This window comes from Mustela putorius, unplaced genomic scaffold (assembly GCF_011764305.1).
Source record: "Mustela putorius furo isolate JIRA1106 unplaced genomic scaffold, ASM1176430v1.1 tig00000407_pilon_pilon_pilon, whole genome shotgun sequence".
In the NCBI taxonomy this organism is placed as follows: domain Eukaryota; kingdom Metazoa; phylum Chordata; class Mammalia; order Carnivora; family Mustelidae; genus Mustela; species Mustela putorius.
In genome coordinates, this window is record NW_025421373.1 from 17,756,509 (window position 1) to 17,782,514 (window position 26,006).

At 38.7% G+C, this 26,006-nt stretch overlaps 1 protein-coding gene across 5 annotated transcripts in view; it reads left to right on the top strand.

Annotated features, from left to right (window-relative positions):
- PARP8 (poly(ADP-ribose) polymerase family member 8) overlaps positions 1 to 4,621 on the top strand; it is a 178,323-nt gene extending 173,702 nt beyond the window's left edge. For all 5 annotated transcript variants that reach the window (XM_045079542.1, XM_045079543.1, XM_004737907.2 and 2 more), the window contains one exon: positions 48 to 4,621. In XM_045079542.1, the coding sequence (XP_044935477.1) occupies positions 48 to 150 (103 nt within the window). In that variant the 3' untranslated portion in view covers positions 151 to 4,621. The remainder of the gene's footprint in view (positions 1 to 47) is intronic.
- Positions 4,622 to 26,006: the final 21,385 nt, after the last annotated feature.

Below are 26,006 nucleotides of genomic sequence, written 5' to 3' on the forward strand. Positions count from 1 at the left end.
TTTGTCTTTTTAAAAAGAAGCCTTACGTTTTTTTGTGTGTGTTTTAGCTATGAAGATGGCCAAGTTGGAGATGCGAATATTAACACACAAGAAGGAGGCATTCACAAAGAGATCCTTCGAGTAATTGGTAATCAAACTGCTACTGGTTAAAGGACCACCATTTAATTAACGTGATTTGAAAGCCTTCCTCGGGTTCAAAGCTGGATTTTGAACTGAAGAAGATGATAAAATAATTTATTGTTATTATAAACAAAAGTAACCCTTTGAATACTGATTTTTTTCTTAGTATTTCTAACTATCTCATTAAATACCTAAAATGGTATAAAATTTATCAATTGTAGGGTTATGGAATCTAGTAATAAAATTGCAACAGCACTTAAACTGAAGTTTGGGTTGCTCACACAATAAACAGATTGAAAAAACAGTTCTGTGCTGATATTTTTATATTAAACTCTTTAATTGGAAATTTGGTATTATATACCAACATTTTAGGTTACCAAACTAGAACTGAGAACATTTTATAAAGACATCTAAATCTATACAGTACTTTGCAATAAGTTTGTTTGCACATTCTCATGTGCTATTTACTTAGTGGTATGAACACTCAAATGTTTTGGGGAGGGACGTTTCCTATTCTCTTGTTATTTTTTTCTCATACAAAAACAACTAGGTCTTAGATGCAGTGCTTTGCCCAAGAGTATGTAATGTACATATTTATAGACCGATGCATCCAAATGTGTGATCAGGCAGAGATGGCACGGCTCCCCGATTCTGTGTTCATTTAATAAGAAGAAAATAATATTCAGTAAGCAGTAAATCTGGACATAAACCAAGATATGAGTCAAATTTACCACCATTCATTCATTGAAGATGTTTAGAAACAATTTTTCTATTTGTTTAGATAATTTCCACTTCAGTTAAAATTCAACTCTTTTATAATGTTATCTAATAGTTATAATTTGGGGAACACAGATGCCCCAGGTGGATTAACTCTATATTCAAATGATTATATGCATAAAAGAAAGGCCTCAGTATTTAAACAAACAGTATATATTTTTTATTTCTTACGGTGGAACATTTTTAAAATTTATTTATACCACACCAGCATTTTTTATATTTTTTCATCTAATACCTCTGCTTATTTTTTTTTCTTACTGAGAAAGAAGACAAACTTTGAAGTTTCTTTTATATTAAAAGAACACAAATAAGCTTATAGAGAATAACACCAGCTCTTAGCATTTTCCTTTCAAGAGTCACGTGTTCATCAAAATCATTTCTCTTTCTTTGGATACTAAAGTTATTCATTGTAAGTTTTAGACAGTGTTTATTTTCCTCCATGATGTCTTTGGAATAAGGCCATTGGTGAGAGCAGTTTAATTAGCAAGTCTGCCACTCTAGTCAAACCCTGAATCAAGGTTCATATCTGATTTTAATTTATTTGGAAAGAAAAAATAAATTAAAATGTTTAGTCATTTGCAAGTATAATGTCATAACTTCTGTGTTTATTTCCTTTGGCATTAAAGGTGAGCAAAAAGGTCATACTCGTTGTTAAGGGTTGCTATCTAAGAAGTTTTTACTAATTGTTTGTTTTCTTATATTGTAAATAATTGATATGCCGCTTATCTCTGCAAAAAATAGACTTGAAGTGGTTGGGATATTAATCATTGTGATAGGATCCACTTAAAACATTGATCTGTTCTGACTTGTGCCTCTGAACTCAAAGACAGACTGAGGGATTGTATCGGCATGGTAGAGCCAAGCTACATCTTCCTTAGTGTTCTGTGACCAGATACTTGAAGACTTTACATGGGACACGAGGACGACTTGCTTTTTTTCTGTCAAGATTCCCCAAGTCTTCCAAATCCCTTTGACTGGGTTTTTAAAACCATTTTAAGCGACAAAATTATTTTTCAAATTAATTTTGTGGCACATTCTTCTGAATCTTATATAACATCACTGTGAAGATGTACTAGTGAGATTTAGAAATTGAGTTCTTGGAGGCCCACCTGTGTGGCCACTAGCACCACCAAGGCATCTCCAGAAACTCTCTCTAGTGCCTCCACATGCAGTTTTAAGACTACAGACCTAATCATTCAGGTTGGACTTTGCAGTTGAGTGAGCTCTAAAGAGTGAAGTATTAGCACCTGAATTGGAAGGGTAACTTGGAGGACTCAGGGGAGAGTATTTCAGGGAGGAAAAACTGGCATAACGCAAACTTCTACTGCTAGTTCAAGAATAAAAATAAAAATAAAAAAATGGATTCACCTGTTAGGGCAAGAAAAGTGGTTGCTAGTTTTCATGCTTACTAAATATTACAGACAATGGACACCTTTTATGATAATAAAATCAGATGTCTCCTAATGGTAATTCATTGAATGCTATTGCAGTGCAGAATGTCAGGTTGTAAGTTTGTTTTGAAAAATTAAGCTCAGAACCTTTGTAAGCAAATAGTCCAAGTATTAGAGCAAGTCTTTTAATTGAACTTATGGTATTGGGGTAACTATAGCATCCTGAAACTTATCTTTATTTTTAAGGAATCTAATTTGGATATCTATCATTAGTAAGTGAATATCATGCTTCCAAGATCCAAGGAGATCTTTAAATGTAGAAGTTTGAACATTATCATGCCTTGATTCAGTTACTCCAGTAAGATATTACCTATTGACATATTTGATGATTCCAAACATGTGATACTGTATTGTATTTATATGATATTTGAAGTCTGTTCACTGATGTTTTGTTGTAGTCATATTAATTGTGTAGCCAGTACTATATAATATGAACCTACTGAGCAAAGGTAATCCTTTATTTTCATTCTTGAAGTACCGGAAGAAGAACCTTAATTTTTTTCTGCTTTTTCCTGCATTACTCATTTTGTAAACATTTCACTATGAGTAATTTGTCCTTTTTCACTGTCCACTGTATTAAAAAGAGAAGAAAATGATTGGACGTTCAAAAAGAGAAAAAGTGATAATATACTTATAACCTAGTGCTCTACAACACTTTATGGGAAGGCATTTTTGGTGCCTTAGATTCCATCATGTTGAAATGATTTTTATTTTTTTTTGCACAGCAAATCTCAGTCAAATGTTGAGTGTGAAGGTGGTTTTCAATTTAAAATTTGAATGAGAGCCACATCCTTAAACTTAGTATCAAATATGTGATGTAAGAAACCACCCCCAAAACTATTGTTAATGTTCTGAATATCTCTCACTGAAAAACTTGAGAGTTTAGAAAAGACAACTCTCAGTTTTTCTCCACTTTGCTAAAAGAAAGGAAACTTTTAATATGCAAGTATATGAATTTTTGATATCATTGAAAGAATTTTAGCAGTACTTTATTCCAGAATACCATAACTCGCCAGAGGCCATGGCATTTGAGAAAGTTTTAAGGAAGAACTCATCATCCTTGTTAATGTCTGGATGCCTTTATCAGATAGTAATTTAATATGTCATGAAGGGTCACTCAGCCTTGGACTGCCTACCACTTAAGTATGTGGATTACATAGTAGCACTTGAAGCACATTGTAAAAATATTAGGATTTTTTTTATTGCTCTGCTGAATTCTTCATTATAACACTACCTCAAGACAAATGATAGACTGTTTGTTAAGGTAAATTGGTTTCCAGTTGAAGGAACAATAAAATTTTGCAAATGGAAGTTAACTCAAATAATTCAGCCAAGACCGTGCTGGATATAGATACTGTCAATTACCTCTTCACATTGCAGAAATAAGGATATTTCAGTCACTGGTGATGAATGATACAGCTAAGACCCAGTGAGTTATGTGAAAGGGTTTCAAGGCAAAATTTGAATATAATTAGTTCCCTTTAAAATTGGTTTTCTCCGTGGGCCAATTTGATGTCCATTCACCTAAGTCACAAACAATTGCCCATTTTACAGTTAAAGGATTAAAACCCTCAACTGCTTTGCCAGAATGGCAGACTGAATATTCAGTTATTTTGGCATTGAATGCCTGCTAAATTTTTGTCAGATTATATATAAATTTGATGTATATTACTGTCCAGTCAGTTTTCCTGGAGATTTTGTGTACACTATGATATATTAGGATAGGTTTTTGTAGGTTAAAAGAATTTCAAGTAGTTTTTAGACAAAACATATCCATGAGTGTGAAAAAGCTGTGTTGAAGAATAGATTACATTACACATTTACCAGCAAGTCAGTAAAAAAAATAGTGCTTATTTACATAGTCAACATAATTTAATGTTCTAAAAATACTTTCTTCAATCTACCCAATATTTAATGTATCATTTGAGATTTTAAAAAATGCAGCCACTCCTTTATGTAAACATTAAGAGATGCCTATGTTTCTTTAACTATTCAGCCTTCTTTACAATAAATTTCTTGACTTTTGTGCACAAAATAGTATTGCAACCTGCTATTTAGCCTTTGGTGCCTTAGAGTTATTATAAATATTTAACAATATGTACATAATGTAAATACTGCCAAGAGATCACTAAGGCCAAATATTTTCTCTATTCACTTTTTATTGCACTTGCTTTCTACTGCTACTTAAGCCTCTTTTATCCAGCTTTGTAATAGTTCTAACATTGTAGCCAATGTAAATGTTTACTTTCAATAAATCTGAATTTGTTCAACAAGTACGGTATATGTGGGCACTATTTTGAAAACCCGGATAGGCCTTAGATATTCCTGATGATGAGTCTTGCTTCTGGGACTAGATATTTGAAATTTTCAACAAACTCTAAAAACAATGTTGCCTTTTTCACTTATAAAATACTTTTAAAATAAGAGGGAGTAAGAGGGAAGAAAAAAAAACCAACCTTCTTGCCAGTATTCCCCCCACATACTTGTGACAGATTTAACTAACCATGTTGAGTACCATTTTTACCTCATTCTGTCAAGAAGTACAGGACTGAAACAAAATATCAATATATTTTGTAGGTATGCTCTATAAACACTTAGGCATAATATCAAAAGGAGCATTTCAAAGGAACCATCTTGAATTTTCTAAGCATTTCGGACTTCATTAGTAATTGGAAAATGATTCTTAAACCACTACTTTTAATAACAGACATTTCAGTAACTAAGTAAGACATTAGTCTGTAACCACAAATTTGTTTTTCTTAATACTTGAATGGTAAATATAAGGAATTAAGTTCAGATTTCTACAAAAAATAACATTCTTTACTCATGTTATATTTACAGTTGAGAAACCATAGATAACAAACTTCTGTTTATCAGACTTGATTTCAGTTACTCTAGAAATACTTGTTAAGAGTCTGTTATGTGTATTTGCAGTCACAGTATCTTTATAAGGAATAGAGATTTTGTGTCGGCCTTAAGGAACCTTCAGTCTGTTTGGGACAGCAAAATGCGTTTGGAAATAACTCATGAATTGCAGAAAAACAACAATGTTGAATGGAAAAGACCAAAAGGCAAGCAACGCTTAGGAAGAGAGCAGATGAGCTTATATCATAGCTATGGGGGAAATACCATGGAAGATCCCTGGTGTTAGCTGGACCCTCAGTATCCCACAGACCTTCCCCAACCCTAGGACAAGGCCTTTAAAACAAAGGAGAGGAAAATTGGCATATGAAGGAAAGTAGACTTACAGATGCAAAGGTCTTGAGTGAACCCACACAAACTCAGAAATACTTTTGAATTCATTGAACTAGAATCTGCAATTCAAATGACATTTTGAATCTTTAGATTAGTGTTAATGAGTAGCATGTTACTAATTTCCATTTACTTAATTCCCAGATACTTTTTGTAATCTTTTTGCAACAAAGTTATAATGGTTTACTTGTATATCTGTTTCTGTTTTGTTGTAGGTAATACCTTTCTAGCACTTAATTTTTTGAATTTTTAGCATTTGATTCCTCAACCAAATTTTTGATGATATCTTTGTGACTTCGTGGCTCAGTCTTACACACTTCCGGAACTGCCATTCCCTTTACACTTAGACTGCATTCCTCACCACAGGAATATAGTTGGCACGAGTGTAGTCCTACATCCTAGGTCAACTTAAAACCCTTTTAAGCCTGCCATTTTGGAAAACCAATGTTGAAAATCCCCACGAAGTTCTTGAGTATTTATTTGGATTTTATTTCTGTTCCCAACCTCCAAGTCCCTCTTTTTTAATTGTTTCAAATAGTAGTGACTTCTAACTTGTATCTAGGAACACTGAAAATTTCCAAGCTATCAAACGTATACATTGTTTAAAAATCATGTATTCCTGAATTTCAGATAAGAGAAATTCTGATTACATAGGATTTACTTTATCTAAAACTGTAATTTAGGAAGCATGTTCACATAGATAGTCTCATTTACCCTTCAGAATAAGTCTATGAAAGGTGCTAGCAGATTTCTTTATCTTACAGATAAGAAATTAAATAGCTTGTCAAAAGAGTCTCTAGGCTCCAAACCTAGGGCCAGGGTTTCTGAATCTCTGAAAATCCATGTTTATTATTGCTGAGATCTGAGCTCTGCAAAACAGAAAACAAGTGGAAGAATTAGAGCAGACTAGGGTGCGTAGTCAAGGAAGATTTTTAGGTCTGATTGCCTTGAAGAACTCTGTCAGGGAATCATTAAAACCATTCATAGGCTAGGTGTGATTTTATTCTAGAGAGCCTGGAGGGAAAGAAGTCTGTGCTTGATGTAATTGGCAATGGAAAAGTTATTGCTAGCTCTGGGAGAGTGATGTCATGGAAGTGGAGTTTGGGAAGTAATGTTGGCAGGCCATATTCAGAAGGATTTCTAAGAGGCAGAAAGCAAGATGCTGTGAATCAGTTTTAATGATTCTCAAGGGTACGGAGGCCTGGAGAAGAAGTGATTAAAAGAATACATAGACAAAACTGAATTTAGGAAAAAGAAAATTAGCAAACAAGAGACACAATTTATATGTTAGGATAACAATATAAATTAATAATTTTCCTCTGAATTTTTTATTGGAGATCAGCTAAAATTCTGATATTCCTCTCAGTGTTTGGGAAAGAGAGAAGAGCTAACTGAAAACAATGTCTCTACACCAATGTCTCATATTTTTCCATGTGCAGAGTAGGGGTGGGATATCCTGATCCACAGAGGGACATGTCTGTGAATGTCCCTTACCCTCCACCTAGGAAACCTGTACACACTGAACTGTGTTAAGAGAGTGGTTGCAGTAGGTTAGTAAATCTCTTATCTGTTCGGATATGATGTATCATTTCCTAGATCCATTAAACTGTGTGTGTTTTCCAGTGTGTGTATGTGTGTGTGTGTGTGTGTGTGTGTGTGTACAAAGCATTATCACCTAAGGAACACTTAAGACTCACTGCTCCAGCTGGTGGCCCTTCACTCTATATGCTCTACTTGGAAGACATTGTCCACCATGAATGGCTTCAACTCCCACCTGTAACGATGATTCCTAAACCTTCCGGTCTTGTTCCTCTCTCTCTCCTGAGCTTCCAATTTACAGGATCAAATAATGCCAAGCAAACATCTCCTCACGTTCCAGAGATACCTCAAATAAACAGCCTGATGTCCCCACCCCCTGCTGTTCCACTCTCCTTTCCCACGTCTCTCCATGAACCATTGAATGGCCACCCCATGCACCTGTTTACTCAAGCCAGAAGAACATGTCACCCCCTCTTACCCTCCCTTTCACTCAATCCCCACCAATTAATACCCAAGCCATTTAATTTCTCTTTGTGGGTTTCTTGAGTGCATTCAAGTGTCTTGATCTCTCCTGCGACGACTTTTGTTAACTTCTATAGGGGTTATATCAGTAATGTGCTAAGGATCTCCTTGACTGAATGCGGTGCTTTCCACCCAGAACAGATACTGAGCTAGCACGTATGCATACAGCCTTATGATGGCTACGACACTGAGTATCTCTGTATGTTAGTAAGTAGACGCTGCTGCACTTACACATGCCTGGAGGCAGCAAGTCAAGAGTTAACTCAGTACACATAAGACCTACTTGCCCTTTGGTCCCAGCTAAATAGGCTACTGACTACTTTTACTATCACAAGCACTTTGACCCCCTTTCATAATGCTGACTTTTCTGAAATGCGAACCTGATCATATAGGCCCCTTCCTTAAAATCTTCCAATGCCTCCTAACATATCCCTCAAAATAAAACTTCTGGCCTCTTCCCTCTTTTCCCTCTCCAGCCTCAAATTTTACCAACACCACAGCGACCCTGATACTCGGCACAGGGGCCTCACTGAGTTTATCCGCAGTCCAGAGAACAGCCTGTCGCTCCTCACCTTTCCCAGGCTTTTTCTCTCTGCCTAAAACAGTCCCACTTCCCATCTCCACGTTTTATTCCCCTTAGCCTTCAAACTGTTTTCACCTCTGCCCCTTCCTCTTCCTCCCACACTGGATTAGGTGAGTCTTCTATATCTCGGAGGATCTGCCCAGAGCTCATCCATCTCACTTAGTACACAATGAAAAGTTTTATTGATCGCCTGCTTCTTACCCTGGTCGCCCTTGCTCTCAGGCATGGATTATTTTCAGTCCCTAGTGAATGTTTTGGACTTGGTACATACATAAAAAGTAACTTATAAATGTCTGTCTGATGAAGATGGTCTTCAAATTAAGCAACATTAAAGCCAAAAATCTTTAGCATATGTCCTCTGGCACATAGTTTATTCATAAATCTAAACAACTACTCAGCAGGAGGAATTAGCAAGCCACAGCTACCATCACCATCATCACCATCATCATCCCCATCATCGGCTCCAGCTCCAACTCCATCAGCGGAAGGAAACCTAGAAATCCCCGGACGTTGCTAACAGCCACTCTCTCTCGTCACCCTTGAAGTATATATTTTCATCGTCTGGTTATTCATCTTAACTTTGGATCAAGCAATAAATACCTGGTTTAGAAGGTCATTTTGAGGGTCCAGAATGAAACATAAAACTGGAAACTCAAAGATTTATGATTTAATGTCAGTAATTTGCATAATCATAGGATCATTGCTTTGCTAAATAATTACCTTAAATAATGAGCTTCTTAGCATATTTAAGAGTTCATTTACAGGTCATTAATTGCTTGACATACATGGAAGAGAGATACTTTAAGCTAAAAGTTCTAAGCTTCATTACCAATAAAAATAAATCAGTGATGGAATTAAGTACATCTATAATTATAAGTCAGTGGTGAAATAAGGCTCCTTCCAAAGGAATTGCTTTCTTCTAACATGGTATAAATTGTAATGAGCTTGAGTTTTATTATACATATTTGCTACTCTGTGACATCTAACTAAATTTTTGCCTCTGTGTAATTGGGAGTATTTCTATTCTTTATGTGTTTCTGGGTTAACTTCTGGGATACGTATTTCTTAATAGCTGTAGGCTTATGGCATAATCAATATTCAGGTGCTGAGATGCAGCAGCCGTGGAGAGGTGTAGCTTTCTGCAATTTATTATTTGGAATTTTTTTCCTTGTGTTTCTGCCTATTGCAGATCTATCCATAATTCAAGGCCAAACTCCTGTACCTTCAAGTACATGAATACTTTCTGGATCACCCAGCCATAGATGATGACTCCCTGCTCCAAATTCCTGCAATACTTTGTAGTTCTCTTGGAGCATTGACATAGTTAACACAATTTCTGGGGCTCTTTGGGTAAAAAATTGCATTCCTGAACATTATACTCTTCCTGCTACCACCAGTAGTCTCTCTCTACTAACATTATGCTTAATTTCATAATTTTAATCTGTTAAGCATTCAGTGTTTAATTTTTTTTAAGATTTTATTTATTTATTTGACAGAGATCACAAGTAGGCAGAGAGTCAGGCAGAGAGAGGGGGGAAGCAGGCTCCCTGTTGAGCTGGGAGCCCAATGCGGGGCTCAATCCCAGGACCCTGGGATCATGACCTGAGCCTAAATCAGAGGCTTTAAAGCACTGAGCCACCCAGGTGCTCCCAGTGTTTAATTTTTTAAAGTCTTTTAGTTTAATAGCATTTTAAATTTCTATTAGTATTACTGAAGAAAATGAAGTAGAGTGAGTCCCCCCGTTTGGACTGAAGGGGACCACAATCTCTTTCCATTGCTTTCATACCTTGTCCACTTCTGCTACTCAACCAGGGTGATTTGGGAGAAGGAACAGGGCAATGTTATCATCTACACCATATAACAAAGAATAGTAGATCCACACTTTCTTTCTATCCTCCTTATGGAAGTTTCCTTAATTCATAGAGAGTAAAAGGGACTGGTCATACATTAGATATGAGGCAAGATAATCAGCTACGTAGACATTCAAAAAGCATCTGACAAACACATCGATTTGTTTTTTAGTGTACAGAAGTTTTTTTTTAATATGTAAGCAAATGGTAAATTTTGTAAACCTTGATTTTGTTTTATAATATTGTCTGAATGACAGAAGTTTTCAGGGATCTGGAATGCTATTTTTGCTTGCATAATTTAAAGAATGAGGGTTTGGAACAGAGTGCGTTAGCACATTTTCCCATTGAAACGACAGTGCTGATGGCTTATTGACTACCTTTTTTCTGTCCAAAGCACCTCTATTCGTGAAGTCACCACATTGAAAGTCATTTCTCTTGCCCGCTAGTCTTAAGAGCTGTCAGGTTTACATCCAAAATATCTTTGGTCCCCTGGAATGCTTCAATATTTGTCAGCTCTAATATTTTCATTTATCTCTTCAATTTATTTATTCATTTATTTATTTGTTTATTTACCCCATTGTATGTACCAGTTTTTGTGACACATGTTCTCTAGATGCTCATTTTTACCATCCAAGAAGTGGTTCCTGCCTTGCAAGAATCCACAATCACGAAGTCAGGACAGCTGGAGTCAGTTACATTCCAGTATGCTACGGGAGCTAAGAGGGGGGACATAGAAGGAAACCTCTCATCCAGCCTTGAAGATCTCCTCATCAGGGTTCGGTCCTGCTCAAAAGATTTTGTGGTTTCTCATCTTGGACCACAGATTCTAACACAGCACTGAAGCCTTATATTAATCTCTGAATCCACCAAACCTTGGACTTTGTTCATTCTCTGTCTTTCCTCACCCCATTTCCCTATGAGTCAAATCATTCTACCCATTACTGCTGTCAGATTGGTGGGCTTTTATCTTTTCTTAAAAATCTCAAAGGGAATCCTACATCATCTCTGAAGCCTGTCACCAGATGCAGTCTTACAGCCATTAACATGAACATTTCTCATGCGTTCCATCACATTCTGCTGTAGGTACGAGCAACAGACTTGCTTCATTTCTTCCACTAGACTGAAAGCTCATCCAGATAAAAATTTTATTTTTTGGTGTCCTCCAAGACCTGAGTAACTTAGCAGCAAATATTTTTGAATGATTGAAGACCTACAACTTAAAGATTTGTGGGCACAGCAGTATTACTCTATGCTATCACTTTCTTAAGCGGTTTCTGTCCTTCCCCCACAATGGTCCCAAACTATAAACTGAAAGTAAATTCATATGTCTAAGTCTTGTTTTGCACATTCAGTACAACAAAATGCTACTTGTGCCAATAGCAACTGGAAATCCCATCTGGGGAAAAAGAAAATAGTTGAACCTCAACTTGGGATCCTGATTCTCTCTGTTTCCTATTCTGTCTTAAAAATAGTGTTTTGATAGCTTCCTCACAACCTGTTTGTCACGTCAAAGCCTGGCAAGGCCTGTTCAGGATTCCTGTGGTTGTTGGTTAGGGAAATGAAAGAAAAAGAAGGTAAAACCTTAAGACTCTCCCTTCCCTCAAAACTATATCCTCCAGTGGCTGCTGGTCCCTCCCCTCATCCTCAGGAGGGATAAACTTCCTGTTTCAGCTTCATTTATGAAACTCTCAGGAGGTACATAAGAAGAGAAATTCCTTCGCCATATTAGATGGAACTACTTTATTCCTTTGAGCATCCTTGTGACTACTTCTTTCCTGTGGGCAGAAAGAAAGAAGGTTGTGAAAGAATACCCGATAAGCTTGGGTCCTCCTTCCCGATTGGAAAAGCCCTCAGGAAACTTGGATAGATTATCCATGTGTGTTTTCCTTCATGTGCGCGGAGGAGGTGGACACTAGGAGAGAAGTTAGGAAGGAAGCTGCCTTTCCTTCCGCAGCCCATGGAGCAAAGGACCCAGGTCGAAAGCGACAGAGAAAGTGGGACACTAAGAAGAGTATCAAGAAATTTATTTCTCGGGCGCCTGGGTGGCTCAGTGGGTTAAGCCGCTGCCTTCGGCTCAGGTCTTGATCTCAGGGTCCTGGGATCGAGTCCCACGTCGGGCTTTCTGCTCAGCAGGGAGTCTGCTTCCTCCTCTCTCTCTGCCTGCCTCTCTGCCTACTTGTGATCTCTCTCTGTCAAATAAATAATAAATAAAATCTTAAAAAAAAAAAAGAAATTTATTTCTCTGCCTCTTAGCTAGAGACCTCATGTTAACCCTGACTCTGTCCCACACTGATTTCCCATGCTACTTTTTATAAACAATATTCAACTTGTTTAAGTGCTTAGTAGCTTGGTTTTTCTTTATAGGACTGCCACCTTTATTTCAAGTCATCAAGTTCTCAGGTCTCTCTCTATATATGTTTATCTGCTGTTTTCCACTTTATTTGTCTACGTGAGTGCTTTCCTCGGCATGACTGCAGCTGCTCTCTTACCCACACCTCCTTAACCGCTCCACTATGTTGACATGTTTTCAGAAACGTCAGTATGCAAGGTGAGAAGGTGAAAAGTTGGCCCGTACTGGGTTGTGACATTGTTGACAAGCTGTCATCATTTTAGGACATGCAGACAAAAGGTGAGCCACATGAGCACAATTTAGGAATCTAGGTAACCACGATTTTCCACATAAACCACCAACAGACCTCACAACAGCAGAGAGATCAAAGTGAAAAGGCTTAAAGGCAGTGACAGAGACTGACATTTAATAAAGATGGCAAAGGTGAGAAGTTAAATATTAAGTCCAGGCTCTAAGATACCAAAGTCTCTTCACAACAGTCTGTTGTATGTTCAATTGGCTAAAGAAAGCTTGGCACTCATTTATTGGCCCTTTGTTTTCTCACAAAAGTGCAGAATGGGCTCCTGAGTACTCTGGATACTCTAATTAATTAGACTTTTTATTTTCTGGGATTCTAGACTCTGTATAATTTGACTGTTCCCATCAATACAACCCTTTCGCTCACCATCTCTCCTATCCCAACACTCTCAATCATTCTTTTTCTTATGTCCTTTCAACCCACCATGAGTCTCCTTCCTCTCAAGCCCCAAGTTTCTCCCCTTGCCTAAAAGGTCCTTTTCTTCTGTTTTCCAGGTACCAATCCCCAATATATACCTACAACCCCAAGCTAAGCTCTGTCTCCTTCATGGCCTCCTTCCATAGTATAATCTTATCCTTTAGAGATATGCCATGAGGTCGGTTGGTTTATTTTTTTGTCTCCCGAATATTTTGTGAAGACCCAGGAGGAAAAATATATCATTTTTTAAGATGTATGTATTTATTTGTTTTAAAGAGAGGGAAAGAGAGCAAGACAAGTGGGGGGATGGTCAGAGAGAGAATCTCAAGCAGAGTCCCCACCAAAAGCACAGCCTGAGTTGGGGATCAATCCCACGACCCTGAGATCATGACCTGAGTTGAAATCAAGAGTCAGATGCTCAACTGACTGAACCACCCGGATGCCCCAAGAAAATATCACTTATACTTTCGATTTCTGCAAAGTTCAGCATATAGCAAGTACTCAATAAACAATTCTTGAATAGACCAATTGAATTGACCAAGGTAATTGAGTGTTGAGAGCAGAGAATGAGAAGGTTTGAGAAAGACTGGATATGTAGCTAAGAAAAATCCTATATAATATTAATCATTCCTACTTCTTTGTCCACACAGCATCTGTAGGTACTTCTATTTAAATTTATCTCACAAATGTAAGTATTCATTTATATTGATGTCTCTTTATGTCTTCTGAGGCTGAGGCCCAGGACTCATTCATCTGTCCCATTTGGCTTAGTCCAGTGCTTTCTACCAGAGTAGGAACTCAGGATACCCTAGGAAATGAGCCAGTTGCCAAATGCAGAAATGAATTAGTGAAAGCAGCAAGATCACAGATGTGCAGGAGAGCAATCCCCACCCAGGCCTATCAGGAAAGTATGTCCTGTGTTGAAAATATTCCTGTAGGCCCAGTAGAAATGCATCTTTGGGCAAGGGATTTGGATGCTGGGGGGAAGGAGGGGGTAAACCTTCTAATCAAGGAGAACTTCACGAGAGTCCACACGAGAGTGGAAACAGTGAGTGTGCAGTGGAAGTGAAGAATTTTTCATTATTTTACTCCCTTTCAGTGCTTGGAGTTGTGTCTTATCTCTCCGTTTACTCTGATGTTGCCTTTCTCATCTCTACCTTACTTATCTTCTCCACTCTTTCTCTTAAACTCTAATAATCCTGAAATGCAAACTGAGGGTAGACAGAGAGCAAGAGAGCCAAGAGACACCATAGAGGCTGAGGTGCTGTAAGCAGTATGGATTTTCCCCAACCAAATAAATCAGGACTGAAGTTAGGGCATTTTCTATTAGGACAGACACAGTAAGCAACTTGATGCATTTCTGTATTGAGTTCTACTTGAGTAGAACTAAAATAATAATAATGATAATAATAATTTAAAAATAAATAAATAGATAAATAAGTGGTTAACTAGACTCCAGCTTCTCTGACGGGCACTGGGTGGATACAAAGGTGGTCCCCTCAACCCTTACCCTCCAAGAGTGTATGTTCTGTGCAGTCCTTCATAATAAGAATGATGATGATGGTGCTCTGTGATTTTGGTTCCCTCCCTCTGATCAGCACGATGCCAAGCACAGAATCAACATGCCAAAATGTTTGCTGAACTTAATTACTTTTATGCCATGTTTATGAAGTCTTTATCCATGCCTTTTGGGCTAATTTTGGCATTGATAATGGCCCAGAAAAAGACCTTGGCCTGTGAGAGGACCTTATAGGAATGAGAAGAAGAGCTGCTAATATAAATGCTACTCACAACACTTAGAAAGTTTTGCCAACAAGTTCAGCAGAATCCTGGAAATGTCTGCTCCAGAAGGGCTTGAGATCAATTCCAGTGCCCTCTCGTCTGCCCAGGCTGCAGAAGGCAAATCTAATGCTCTGCTTACAGAATGTTGAATACAGCTTCTGCAAGAGGGGTTACAGCAGAATGAAACCCAGAGTTCATCAAACCAACTCACATTGCCTGGAGTACGGTGACCTTGGTAATCTTCTGGACTATGAAACCTTAGAATAGTATCAGACTTACGAGGTACAAAGAAAACACCCAGAAAACACAACACATATAGAGGACTCGTAAGCTACCCATGTGGGAAGTGGAGGCTATGCTCTTTATTTGGTATCAAGAGGTAAAGCTGTCATCCAAAGTATTTTCTCAAGGAGCAGTTGGAGATGTGGAGGGAACCAGGAGACCCTAAAGATTGTTTATCTGTATGGCTTTTTAATTCTCCAATTAAGGCATCCAAGATGCATGTTGGCCAAGTACTATGTGTAGTCCCTGTGCAAGGAGTTAAGGATACAGAGGTGAGATAGAGTGAACTGCTCATACACTCATAAGGGCAGGAAAAATTAAAAAAAAAAAAAATTCTTCAAGGCTGTGCCAATCCTGGGCATTTTTGCCTTTAGATTCACTCTGCACCCTTCCACTGCTCTGCTCTGTGTCCTAGTGGAAGCCAAGCCTACTATATTTCTCATGCCCCTGCTTTAGCTGGCTTCCAGATGGACTTGACAATGGGGAGCACTAGCAGGAGACTGGAGAACAGAATGGGGAAGAGGGGAATTTCTCCTTCCATTTGTTTCTCTGCTGGCCTCTCTAGCAGAAGTTGCCTCCCTTCCCTACCACCATGCCTCCGGCTAACTCCTGCAGGGCAAGCTTGTGTGGTTCCAGTTTCTGAAAGGCGATCTCCACCCCTGGACTCTTGTAGGTCTCTTCTTCTTTGAGCCTCTCTAGTCCCAAAATGGTGCCTTCCTGGGTAATGTTAACTTCCGGGCCATTTCCCCTTGCTCTGTTTGGTTCTCATCTTCTCTAACCAATACCCTGAATTAGATCTCCTCTGTTGTAAACACTCTCAAGTTTTTTCTATTTTAGACCCTGACTTCTACAACTGCTGTATTCCTTGTGCTCAGAACAGAGCCTCACACATATTTATGACTCAGTATCTATTAAATGAATGGACTTGGTGGAGGGGAGGTTAAGAGGTGTACAGATGATTATAGTATATACCTGAAATGTGATAAAATGGACGTGCACAGGAACACAAAAAGAAGTGCTTGGTGTGTTTTGAGAGTTTAGGAAAATTCAGTTTTGAAGGAGGAATGTTCAGGTGAGCAGTAGATAATATGCTTTCCAAGAGTCAGAAGCCATGTGAACAGAAATAAAGACAAAGGAAGAAGAAGGGTATATGTGTTCAGGGACCTACTGAGTATTGCTTCATGGGTGAGAAATGCTGTTTACAAATTATGGAAATCAAATTAGAAGATGATCCAAACTACAAAAGGCTTCATGTCCAAACTAAAGAGTTTGGATTCATCCTGCAAAATCATTGAACAATTGCAAGTGAGGAAACTATAAGAATGTCCCCCCCATTTTGTTATCTTTAATAGGCCCACTTCAGAAACAAAGAAAGCATTTAAGATTACTTAATTTTTACCTTTTTTGTTTGTCTGTTGTTTATTTTTGTCACAAAAAGCAACAGTTGGCTGAAATATTTTGTCTTGTTAGGAATGATTTTCAGTGACAGTGGATGTTTCCTTGTAAAGATGCCTCCGTGATTATGGATGAGTTAAAAACCTCCAGGTCTATGCTGTTCCGTTATAATAAACACCAACCACCTTTTGTTTTGCTTTTAACCACTGATGCATCGCCTCACAATGTCAGAGGTGTGCTCCTTTGCTGCCTGCCAGATGGCCAATATGCCAATTGCCTAAAATGCTACGAAAAATGTCATATACATCTAGAATCATTCAAAAATGAGAAAAGAAGACTGCAGAGTGTCAGGAAGCTGTGTTTTTACCACCATGTTAAGTTTTACAATTATTTTATTTTCTCCTTACTCCTTGAATTTTTTAAAAAATTTATTTGAGAGCGAGAGAGAGAGCATAGGCGGGGGGTGGGGAGTAAAGGGAGAGGCAGACTCCCCACTGAGCAAGAAGCTCCTTGTGGGACTCGATACCAGGACCCTGGGATCATGACCTGAGCCAAAGGCAGACGCTTAACCAACTGAGCCACCCAGGTGCCCCTCCTTGAACTTTAGATATAATTAGTTTAACTGCCCAGGTCAATATTTTATGGAATCCAAAACCTGACTCAGATCTGTGTAGACTGCTCATGGAACAGGTCACCTTCACTTCCTGGGTGCTGACAAGTGCTGCTTCTGAGTCCTCCATGTTGATGGTCAGAGCTGGAGCTCAGCTGCATCCTCCCTTTGCACAGGCACATGGACAGGGGCAGGACTGCATCGCGTCATGACTGATTGCTTGCTCAGCATTAACAAGTTCAGTTCTCTCAGTGCTCTGCTCCAGGGTTTCTCACCAGTCCCTCCCCAGCCACCCATGTCACTATACTTCAGCCTCCTGGCCAGGATACTAAACAAGGAAGTCACATGATAAATGGTTCAACTTCATAAAGGATTACCCCTTTATTCTAGCTTATTCACCAACTCTCATCTTAACGAGGAAGACCTTCTAGAAGAAGTTAAGCCAGCAAAAGGGAGCAGTATAAGTGATCTTGTTATTGAGACCTCTTCTGTGCTTTCAACACTGTGAGGTCTTGGTTCCCTTGAAATTCTGACAAAAATGTTGGACCGCCATCTCACTACTGCCAGGTGGGATAGAAGTATAGTTTCGCCTAGACTCAAGTGTAGGCACTTGAGCAAGTGGACCCCTAATTTAATGTTGGATGCAGGTGGGACTTTGGCTCCCCACTAGCCCCCACTGATGTTTCCCTGTTCAGCAGGAGTAGGGGTGCTCCCTCATTACCTCCACTAAAACCACAGAAGGAGGCCATCCTCATTACCACTGCACAGTGATGAACCCAAGAGATCACATGATTGTGGGTATAGATTGGGGTGGAGCCAGTTGTGTGTTTTTGCTTGTTGGTTGGTTTGTTTTGTGTGTGAGTTTCGTTTTCTTTGGTGGTTGGATGTAACAGAGTGATTATTGTCTAAACTTCCCTTTGCTAGGCTGCCCCTTTCCTGGTCTTTTGGTTAGAGAGAACAGGCTTTCGTAGGGGCTTTGTTTGTTTGTGTTTTTTGATATACGTCAGTTGTTGGCTTCTTCAGATCCAAGTCTAGTATATATGAGGGAAAACGTCCAGAAAACTCATTGCTATTTTATCCCTTGAATTCCCAGGTCTTTAGGCAGTCTTGCCACCTCTTCTCCATGTTCCATAGACTTCTTATGGTTTGTTTTACATAGAATGCCAATGTTTATAATTGTACTTAGTGGAGGAATAGGGAAAATATGTCTGCTCCATCTCCTGAGAAGTAGATCGCTTCCCCAGTTTTTGTGAAATTTTTGTTTTTATTCTTTCATGAATTTTCTGTTTATGGTTTTTACATATTCAACTATTGAATTATCATTGTTATTTTTATTTCATTGCCTATTTTCAGCCTGAAATTAGCAATGTCAGGGGCGCCTGGGTGGCTCAGTCAGTTAAGTGTCTGTCTTTGGCTCAGGTTAGTCTCATAGTCCTGGGATGGAGCCTGGCATTGGCGCTCCCTGCTTAGCAGCAAGTCTGCTTCTCCCTCTCCTTCTACCCCTCCCCCAGTTCATACACTCTCTCTTCTTTCAAATAAAAAATAAAACCTTTGAAAATAAATAAATAAATACAATTAACAATGTCATATTGGTTGCAAATATTTTACCAGCTTTTTGAAGGACTTAATTTTGTTTATAATGTTGACATATAGAAATTTTAATACTTAGATAATCAAATCCATATGGTAATTTTCTGCACAAAGTTTCCTTATATAAAGCTTACAAAATCTTTATCCAAATATTAGATAAACATTTGTAGATCTTTGTAGAGAAATATTTATAGATATTTTCTTTTAAAATTTTAAGACTTTAGCATTTTCTTTTATTTTTCACTCTTTCATCTACTTAACATTAATATTGTTCTATAGTGTGAGCAAAGAAATTTTTTGAACTATGGTTTTAGGGGAGAATTTCTTGACTGTGTTGGAGACTTGAAATTGCTCCCAAATATCCTCAATCCTAATAGAAAAGTTTGCTGTAATAACTACAGATAGTATCATTCATTTACTACATGGACTAGCAACACTGGTGTTTCTTGACAATGTGTTTGCCTTCACCTCGGTTCATGTTGAGGATGGTGGAAAGGGAACCTTGCCAGAGCTGTCACCCCCAGCAAAGTGTCTATGTTGTAACATGGATGATGATGGACTCCTTGAGTTGGGCTGTAGGAGGATACTGGTTGTGTCTTCTTGCTGAGTCTCCTAACATTCCACATACCTTTTCCCAGCTCAACTACAGAAATGACCTCTACTACAATATTAACAAAGTGATTTACTTCAAGCATCTTGTTTCAAAGTTAAGGATGTTTTAAAAGATGAGGAAGTGTACATTATTCCTCCTTCATTTTCCCTCCCAAATGTTAATCTTTGTTAAGAACTCTAGGGCTAACCCAAGATCATTCATTTCTTGCCACTCTTTTGGAGGCTGGGGGTCTTCGTAATCATCTCCCTGAGTACAAATGGGCCAGCATGATGTTGCCGTTTTGAGATGTGAGGAAGAGATTCTGTTGTAGTGGACACACCACTGGAACGAAATTCTTCATGCTCACTGCTTTTGCCTTTTTTTTTTTTTTTTTTTTTTTTTTTTGCCTGTGCTCCCAAGTCTTCAACAGAACCATAGACTAAATAAAACAATAATCTTTCTCTGCTTATTGCATCAAATTAAGGAGAAAGAACTCACAATTCTACATTAACAAGGGTAACTCAAAAAGAGAGGCAAAGAAAGGAATCTCATGGCAGCAGTGAGAAAAAAAAATCAATGCAATGACAATTATAAAGGCTTCTTAGAAGCACAGAAGATATTTCTGAGTTATATTAAGAGAAAAAAATGTAAGATGAGAAATACACAGTGTGCTCACCATATTAGGGAATAAATATAAATTATGGTGGTAGTAACTTTCAGGTGGTTTTTCTCTTTTTTTCTTCACTGTTTGTATCGTTGCATATTTATGAGGTAGCCTAAAATTATATCATAATTTTTATTAATGAAAAAAGGGTAATTATACACAGAATATGTAAAAGCAGGAGTTATGTTGGTGTACTTCATTGCTGGTTCCCTGGAGTTCCCGACAGAGGGACTTTGGATGAAGGTTTACAAAGCCTCCTTCTACAGCAATAAAATGTTGGTTTATTTAACATTGCCTCATCATTGTCTGAATTTTTATTGCTATACAACCCAACAGTGGATTAAAAATAACTCCAATGTTATAGCACTTTATAAATATCTGTTATTTTATTATAAGCAATGCCCAGATAGAAGAGAGTGCAAAATAGCTTCCACTATGTCCCCAAACTGTGCTCTTTGCTGTTCTCTCTGAGCCATGAGGCGGATGTTCAGAAACAACGAAACCAGAAAGTAGCAGCAGAACAGGTTTGTTTCCTTGGGGTGTGCTTTTCAAAGAGGCCCTTTGCTAGGAAGCCCAGGCCACAATATTTCTTTTAGAGACAATGAGAGCCTTCAGCCATGCCAAGAATTACTTGGGGAAAAAAAACCTGCCAGCAGCCCTTCATTCTCCAGAGGGCAGAATTTTGTGCAGACTGGAGGCAAGGGGTGTGTGTGTGTGTGTTTTGTGTGTGTGTGTGTGTGCGTGTGTGTGTGTGTGTGCGTGTGCGTGTGTGACTCTAGGGAAGTGGGCTTCATGCCTCATGATAGAAGCAAAGTCTAAGAATTATTGCAAGCTGGGAACAGAAACATATCAACAGTTACAAGACAAAAAATCAATACTTCGTAAGTAATACATGACAAATAAAAGAATACAGGTGGAACACACACACACACAACTGAAGGGAGGGGTATTATTAAACATATTTGACAAACAGAAGAGAAAAGCTCTCTGTAGCCAGAAGAAGGACAAAAAAATGTGTAAAAAGAAAATGGAGGGGAAGAGAGGAAAAAATGAAACAAGATGAAACCAGAGAGGGAGACAAACCACAAGAGACTCTTAATCTCAGGAAACAAACTGAGGGTTGCTGGAAAGGAGGGGGGTGGGGGGTTGCCGTAGCTGGGTAATGGACACTGGGGAGGGTATGTTTTGTGGGAAAAAAATTACACATTAGTGTATTAAAAAAAGAAAATAAAAGAAAACAGAAAAGGAAGTAGAGGGAAATTAGGTCCAAAGGATATTCCCATCATGACCCAGTCTCTGGATAGAGAACATTATTCAATTCTCTCTGAAAAGCAACTAATATTCTCAAACTTCTCCAGGAGCCTCGTGGAAAGTATGTGCTGGAAAGAATCTTAGATAAGAACGACCTAGGTTTGGGGGTGCCTGGGTGGTTCAGTTCATTAAGTGTCTACCTTCTGCTCCAGTTGTAATCCCGGGGTCCTGGGATCGAGCCCTGTATCGGGCTCGCTGCTTAGTGAGGAGTCTGCTTCCCCCTTTCGCTCTGCTCTCTTCCTCTCCCTCTCTCTCTTTCTCTGTCAAATAAATAAAATCTTGAGAAAAAGAGAGAGAGAGAGAGAGAGAGAGAGCTAAATGTTTGTTTTATATTTATCAAGCAAATGTCTTTATTTACTCTAAGTCTTGGTTAAGGATTTGAATCAAGTTCTATAAGAACTTGTGAACATTAGTGTGCAAACAAACCTGTCACTAAACTGATACCCGGAACATACCAGATGACTCACACAGAAGGGAAATCAGATCTCCGAAAGAAAGTCTTCACATCCTGTGCCTTTTCTCAATGCTCTCGGGTTATTATCTTCATAGGTCACTGCTGAGGTATGGACGCTCCTAGACTTACCTGGTCTGCGTAGTTGGAACAGCTAAGCTTGGAATTAGAGTACAAGTTCTCTGTTCACTGCCCTCCAGGTTTAATGTATTTACACTCACATTTTTCTCAGTTGCCAAAATACCTCCCAGAAAGAACACTCAGGTGCCATTGCTCCAGGCACTACCGGGAGGGGGACAGTCCTCTGGTGGTGATCTGTGGGCACCAGTGACAGAACCCAGCAAGTTCTCACCTCTGTGTTGTGTCAGCTTCCACTGAGGTAATTTTAACTCTGTAGCTGGTCCTTTCATCTATGTTCCCTGACAGGTCATTTATGTGGAAAGCCAGTGCCTCCTGTTAAAAATATGCACCCTAATGTTTCCAGTAAAACTACACTGTGTATGTTTAGTTTAGAAAAATGAAAAGGGTAATGTAAAATTTCCAGACTAGTATTTCCCTAGGACACATTTACCTAACCTATTTTTTTTTTCCTGCTTGCCTCACTGTTTTTCCATTTACACTAATCCCGAAATGCCAGCAGTATTCTGGTGTATGTCACTGTTCACCTGACATGCTCCCCTGGTGGGGACATGGTGTTTGTGTGCACTTGAATGATTCTACTCTTGGTGTCTCCATCAGATTCTGCACATGTTAATGTCATATCTGTTACAATATCAGTCAAATTGTAAAAATAAATATTGCAGGCTTGAAGCTTCAAAAGTAATCATGGAGATACTTCTCTTATAACCTTTCAACTTTAAAAGCATTCATATTTTTGTTGGCTGAAGTGAGTTTTACAAAGACAGAAGGTGGAACCAAGAGATACCAATTGATTTTATAGGTTTTATCTATGTGCAGTCTCTCCCACTCCTACTTTTATTGCTCCCTTTATATTTATTTCTCTTACGATATTACTTGCAGTATATTGAAAATATATTATTTGAAGAGCATTGAGAAGGAAAAGTTGAAAACTATGTATGGTTTTACAAGATTGATTTTTTTGTTGTTCCTACCTAGGGTGGCATGAGTTGAATTTCTAACAGAGTGTCATTCCTTATATTTATCATTTCTAACCATTTGCTCAGAAAAAAAATATGGCTACATTTCTGATTTTAAAATGTATTATGGAGGTGCCTGGGCAGGCTGTCAGTTGAGCATCCGACTCTTGGTTTCAGCACAAATCATGATCACAAGGTCATGAGATCGAGCCCTATGTCAGGCTCTGAGCTCAGTGTGGAGTCTTCTTGTCTCTTTCCCTCTGCTCCTTCCCTGCTTGTGCGCTCTCTCTCTCTTTTTCTATCTCTAAAATAAATAAATAAATACACTCTTTAAAACATGCATAATGGTTGTCCTCTTGAGCTGAGTGGGACTTTGGAAAGCACTCTTTCCACCAAACAACAGAAAACATCCTGAGGTCAATCCCACCGTGTGTGTGTGTGTGTGTGTGTGTGTGTAGGGATGGGTTCAGCATTCTTGGACTGAGTTGTTCACAACCTCTGCCCCTGCACAGACCACTCTAGATTATTGTGTGGGCACATGTCTTTACATAGCTTTGAGAGTCCGGATGTGGGGAGCACACAAAGGAAACATTGGGAATGGTGACAAGTGGACCAGCTCAGCATGCATCCCATTTTTGAAAGGAAAGAGAATGGCGGAATGTATAGGGTTCAGTCTATAGTGTCTTTGTGGACAGAATCCTAGGTCACTTTGAATTGAATTTGAAATTTATTAAATTTAATGTGCCTGGCATAGAACACATGAAAATGATTACACATTATAACAAATTACAAAAACCTTTAAAAACTTATTTTCTCCTTGTGTAGAACAGATTTATTACAATATTTTATCTGCTCTCAGTGATTCCATGTTGAAATTATAGAAACTTAGCCTATTCTAGTGAGTAAGGGACAGGGGAGGTTAGGAAGAGAGGTAGGCAGGGGGCTGCTGATTAGGCTCATGCAGAAGTCTACCTAACTAGGCTCCCAGAAATCCCAGATGTGAAGAAATGTTATAGACAAGATATTGACCCGAAAGAAGGGAACATAACAAATCCACCATGTTCCAAATATAGACAGGATATTCTGACCATATTTAGAGACACACCATGTTTGTCTTACATGTTATTGACAAGATATTTACCAAGTTCCCTGGTCAGTTTTCTATAAAAGACTGTCCATAAAACCCCTCAGGGGCAACCCATTTGAGAACCCTCTCCCTCTAGAGAGCTCCTTTTCTTCCCTTTGTGTTCTCCCCTTCACTTCATAAACTTTCATTTCACTTCCCCCTTTTGTCCTCCAGGTTTATTCTTCAACTCTGTGAGATAAGCACCCTGCAACCCTGTCACACCAGGAAACCAAGAAGTTGAAAGAATACAAAGTCTTTCAGTAAATCTACTGCTAGTTTTATTTCTTGTGATAACAACCTTGTTACTCAAAGTACTCTTGTACTTTGCGAGTACCGTGGAGATGGTAAGCTCTCTCTCTTTGCCTTAGTTTGCATTTATCTAACGGAAATGATATTTATCTACTATATCTTCTAACTCTCTTTACACAATCTGAATAAATGGACCAAGCGTATCTCCCCCTCCTCCCTGCCTTCTTAGTACAGACCAGTTGGGCCACTTGCAGTTTCCAACACCATTTCGCTTTTCCTTGTTGTAGGCTCTGAATCATGCTTCATGTCAGTTTCAAGCAGAGATCTCACTGCATGAAAGATCAAAGGAGAAGACACTTTAGGTCCCAGAGATCCTTTTGTGGGCTCTGTTAGGTCAAAATTATTGTCATAATAATACTAAGATATCATGTCTTATGAGTACTCTCATCCGCTTCTAACCCAGCATGGCATTACTCAGTGGCTGCACCATGTGTGATGTCATAACGACTCAAAGGCAGGAGCAGGTATGGCAATCCGACGGTCTTCCCTACAGCCAAACATTAAAGAGATTGGAAAATACATAAAACAATGTCTTTCCCACTGTTTTTTACTTGGAAAATATAGTTGCTTTCTTAAAAATATGTCAGTTATGTTTTATGTAATGGTTCACATGATTTTAAATAAATGACTGAATCGATACTTTAAAATTTCTCACTTCTATTCGTTATTACAAGACATAAAGCCTATGTGCATTAAAGGCTGTTTGGAGTCCTTAGTAACTTCAAATGTGTTGAAGCGAAACCCAGAGTTTTGAGAAACGCTGTTTTGAGTTTCTTTTATCCCCCTTTAGCCCTCCCTGTAAATAACCTTTGGGTGGTTAAGTCCTAATTATGAGGTTTACATCACATTTTTCTTTCCTATTTCATCCACAAACCCTGTCTCTGTCCCTGAACCCAGCCCAGACTCCCCAGGTGTGGGGAACGTACCCACAGAAGTAACCAACTCAATTGTGTCTTGGGGAAATAAGGAATGAAGAAAAAGAGGTTGTTTAATAAAAAGAGCACAGGATGTAGTCAGTCAGTGTGGGCTCTCATCCTCCTACCAGGAGAGCATGTTAAGATTCCTTGTCTGTAAAATGAAAGAAATTCATTATTTTCAAAATGCATTCCACAGACCTTATGGTTCTGAAGATGTGACGATGTTTCCAAGTGGGAAGACTGGGTGGGGAGACATTCTCCTCACATGCCTCCTCCAAGACAAAGCCGTTTCCAGACTGTTTTCCATAGCAGGATTTGGGATAAGACTTCAATGGAGAACAGAGATTTTGCACTAAAAATGTTTGGAAACCATTGGTTTTGATGATTTCTGGTAGCCCTAACTTGACAGAAGAGCAGGGGCCTGCCGTTAGAAAATGTGTCTACCTTGGCTAAGACAATGCAATTTTGTTATTGGTTCTACACTTTATAGTTGAGATCAGAGTGAATTTGAGATGGCAGCTATGCACAGGTCCTAAGTGAAGAGGCTGTGGAGAGAACCTTCCTGTGCTCTGCTGGTGATATGTTGCTTTGACATATGAACACAACCCTCCAACTGGAATCTCATCCAATGCTTGACTACACCTTCCTTAATGGCACCACAAACTTCACAGAAGCAATTTTACTTTGATTCGATAGAACATGATTGAGTAGAAAATCCAGG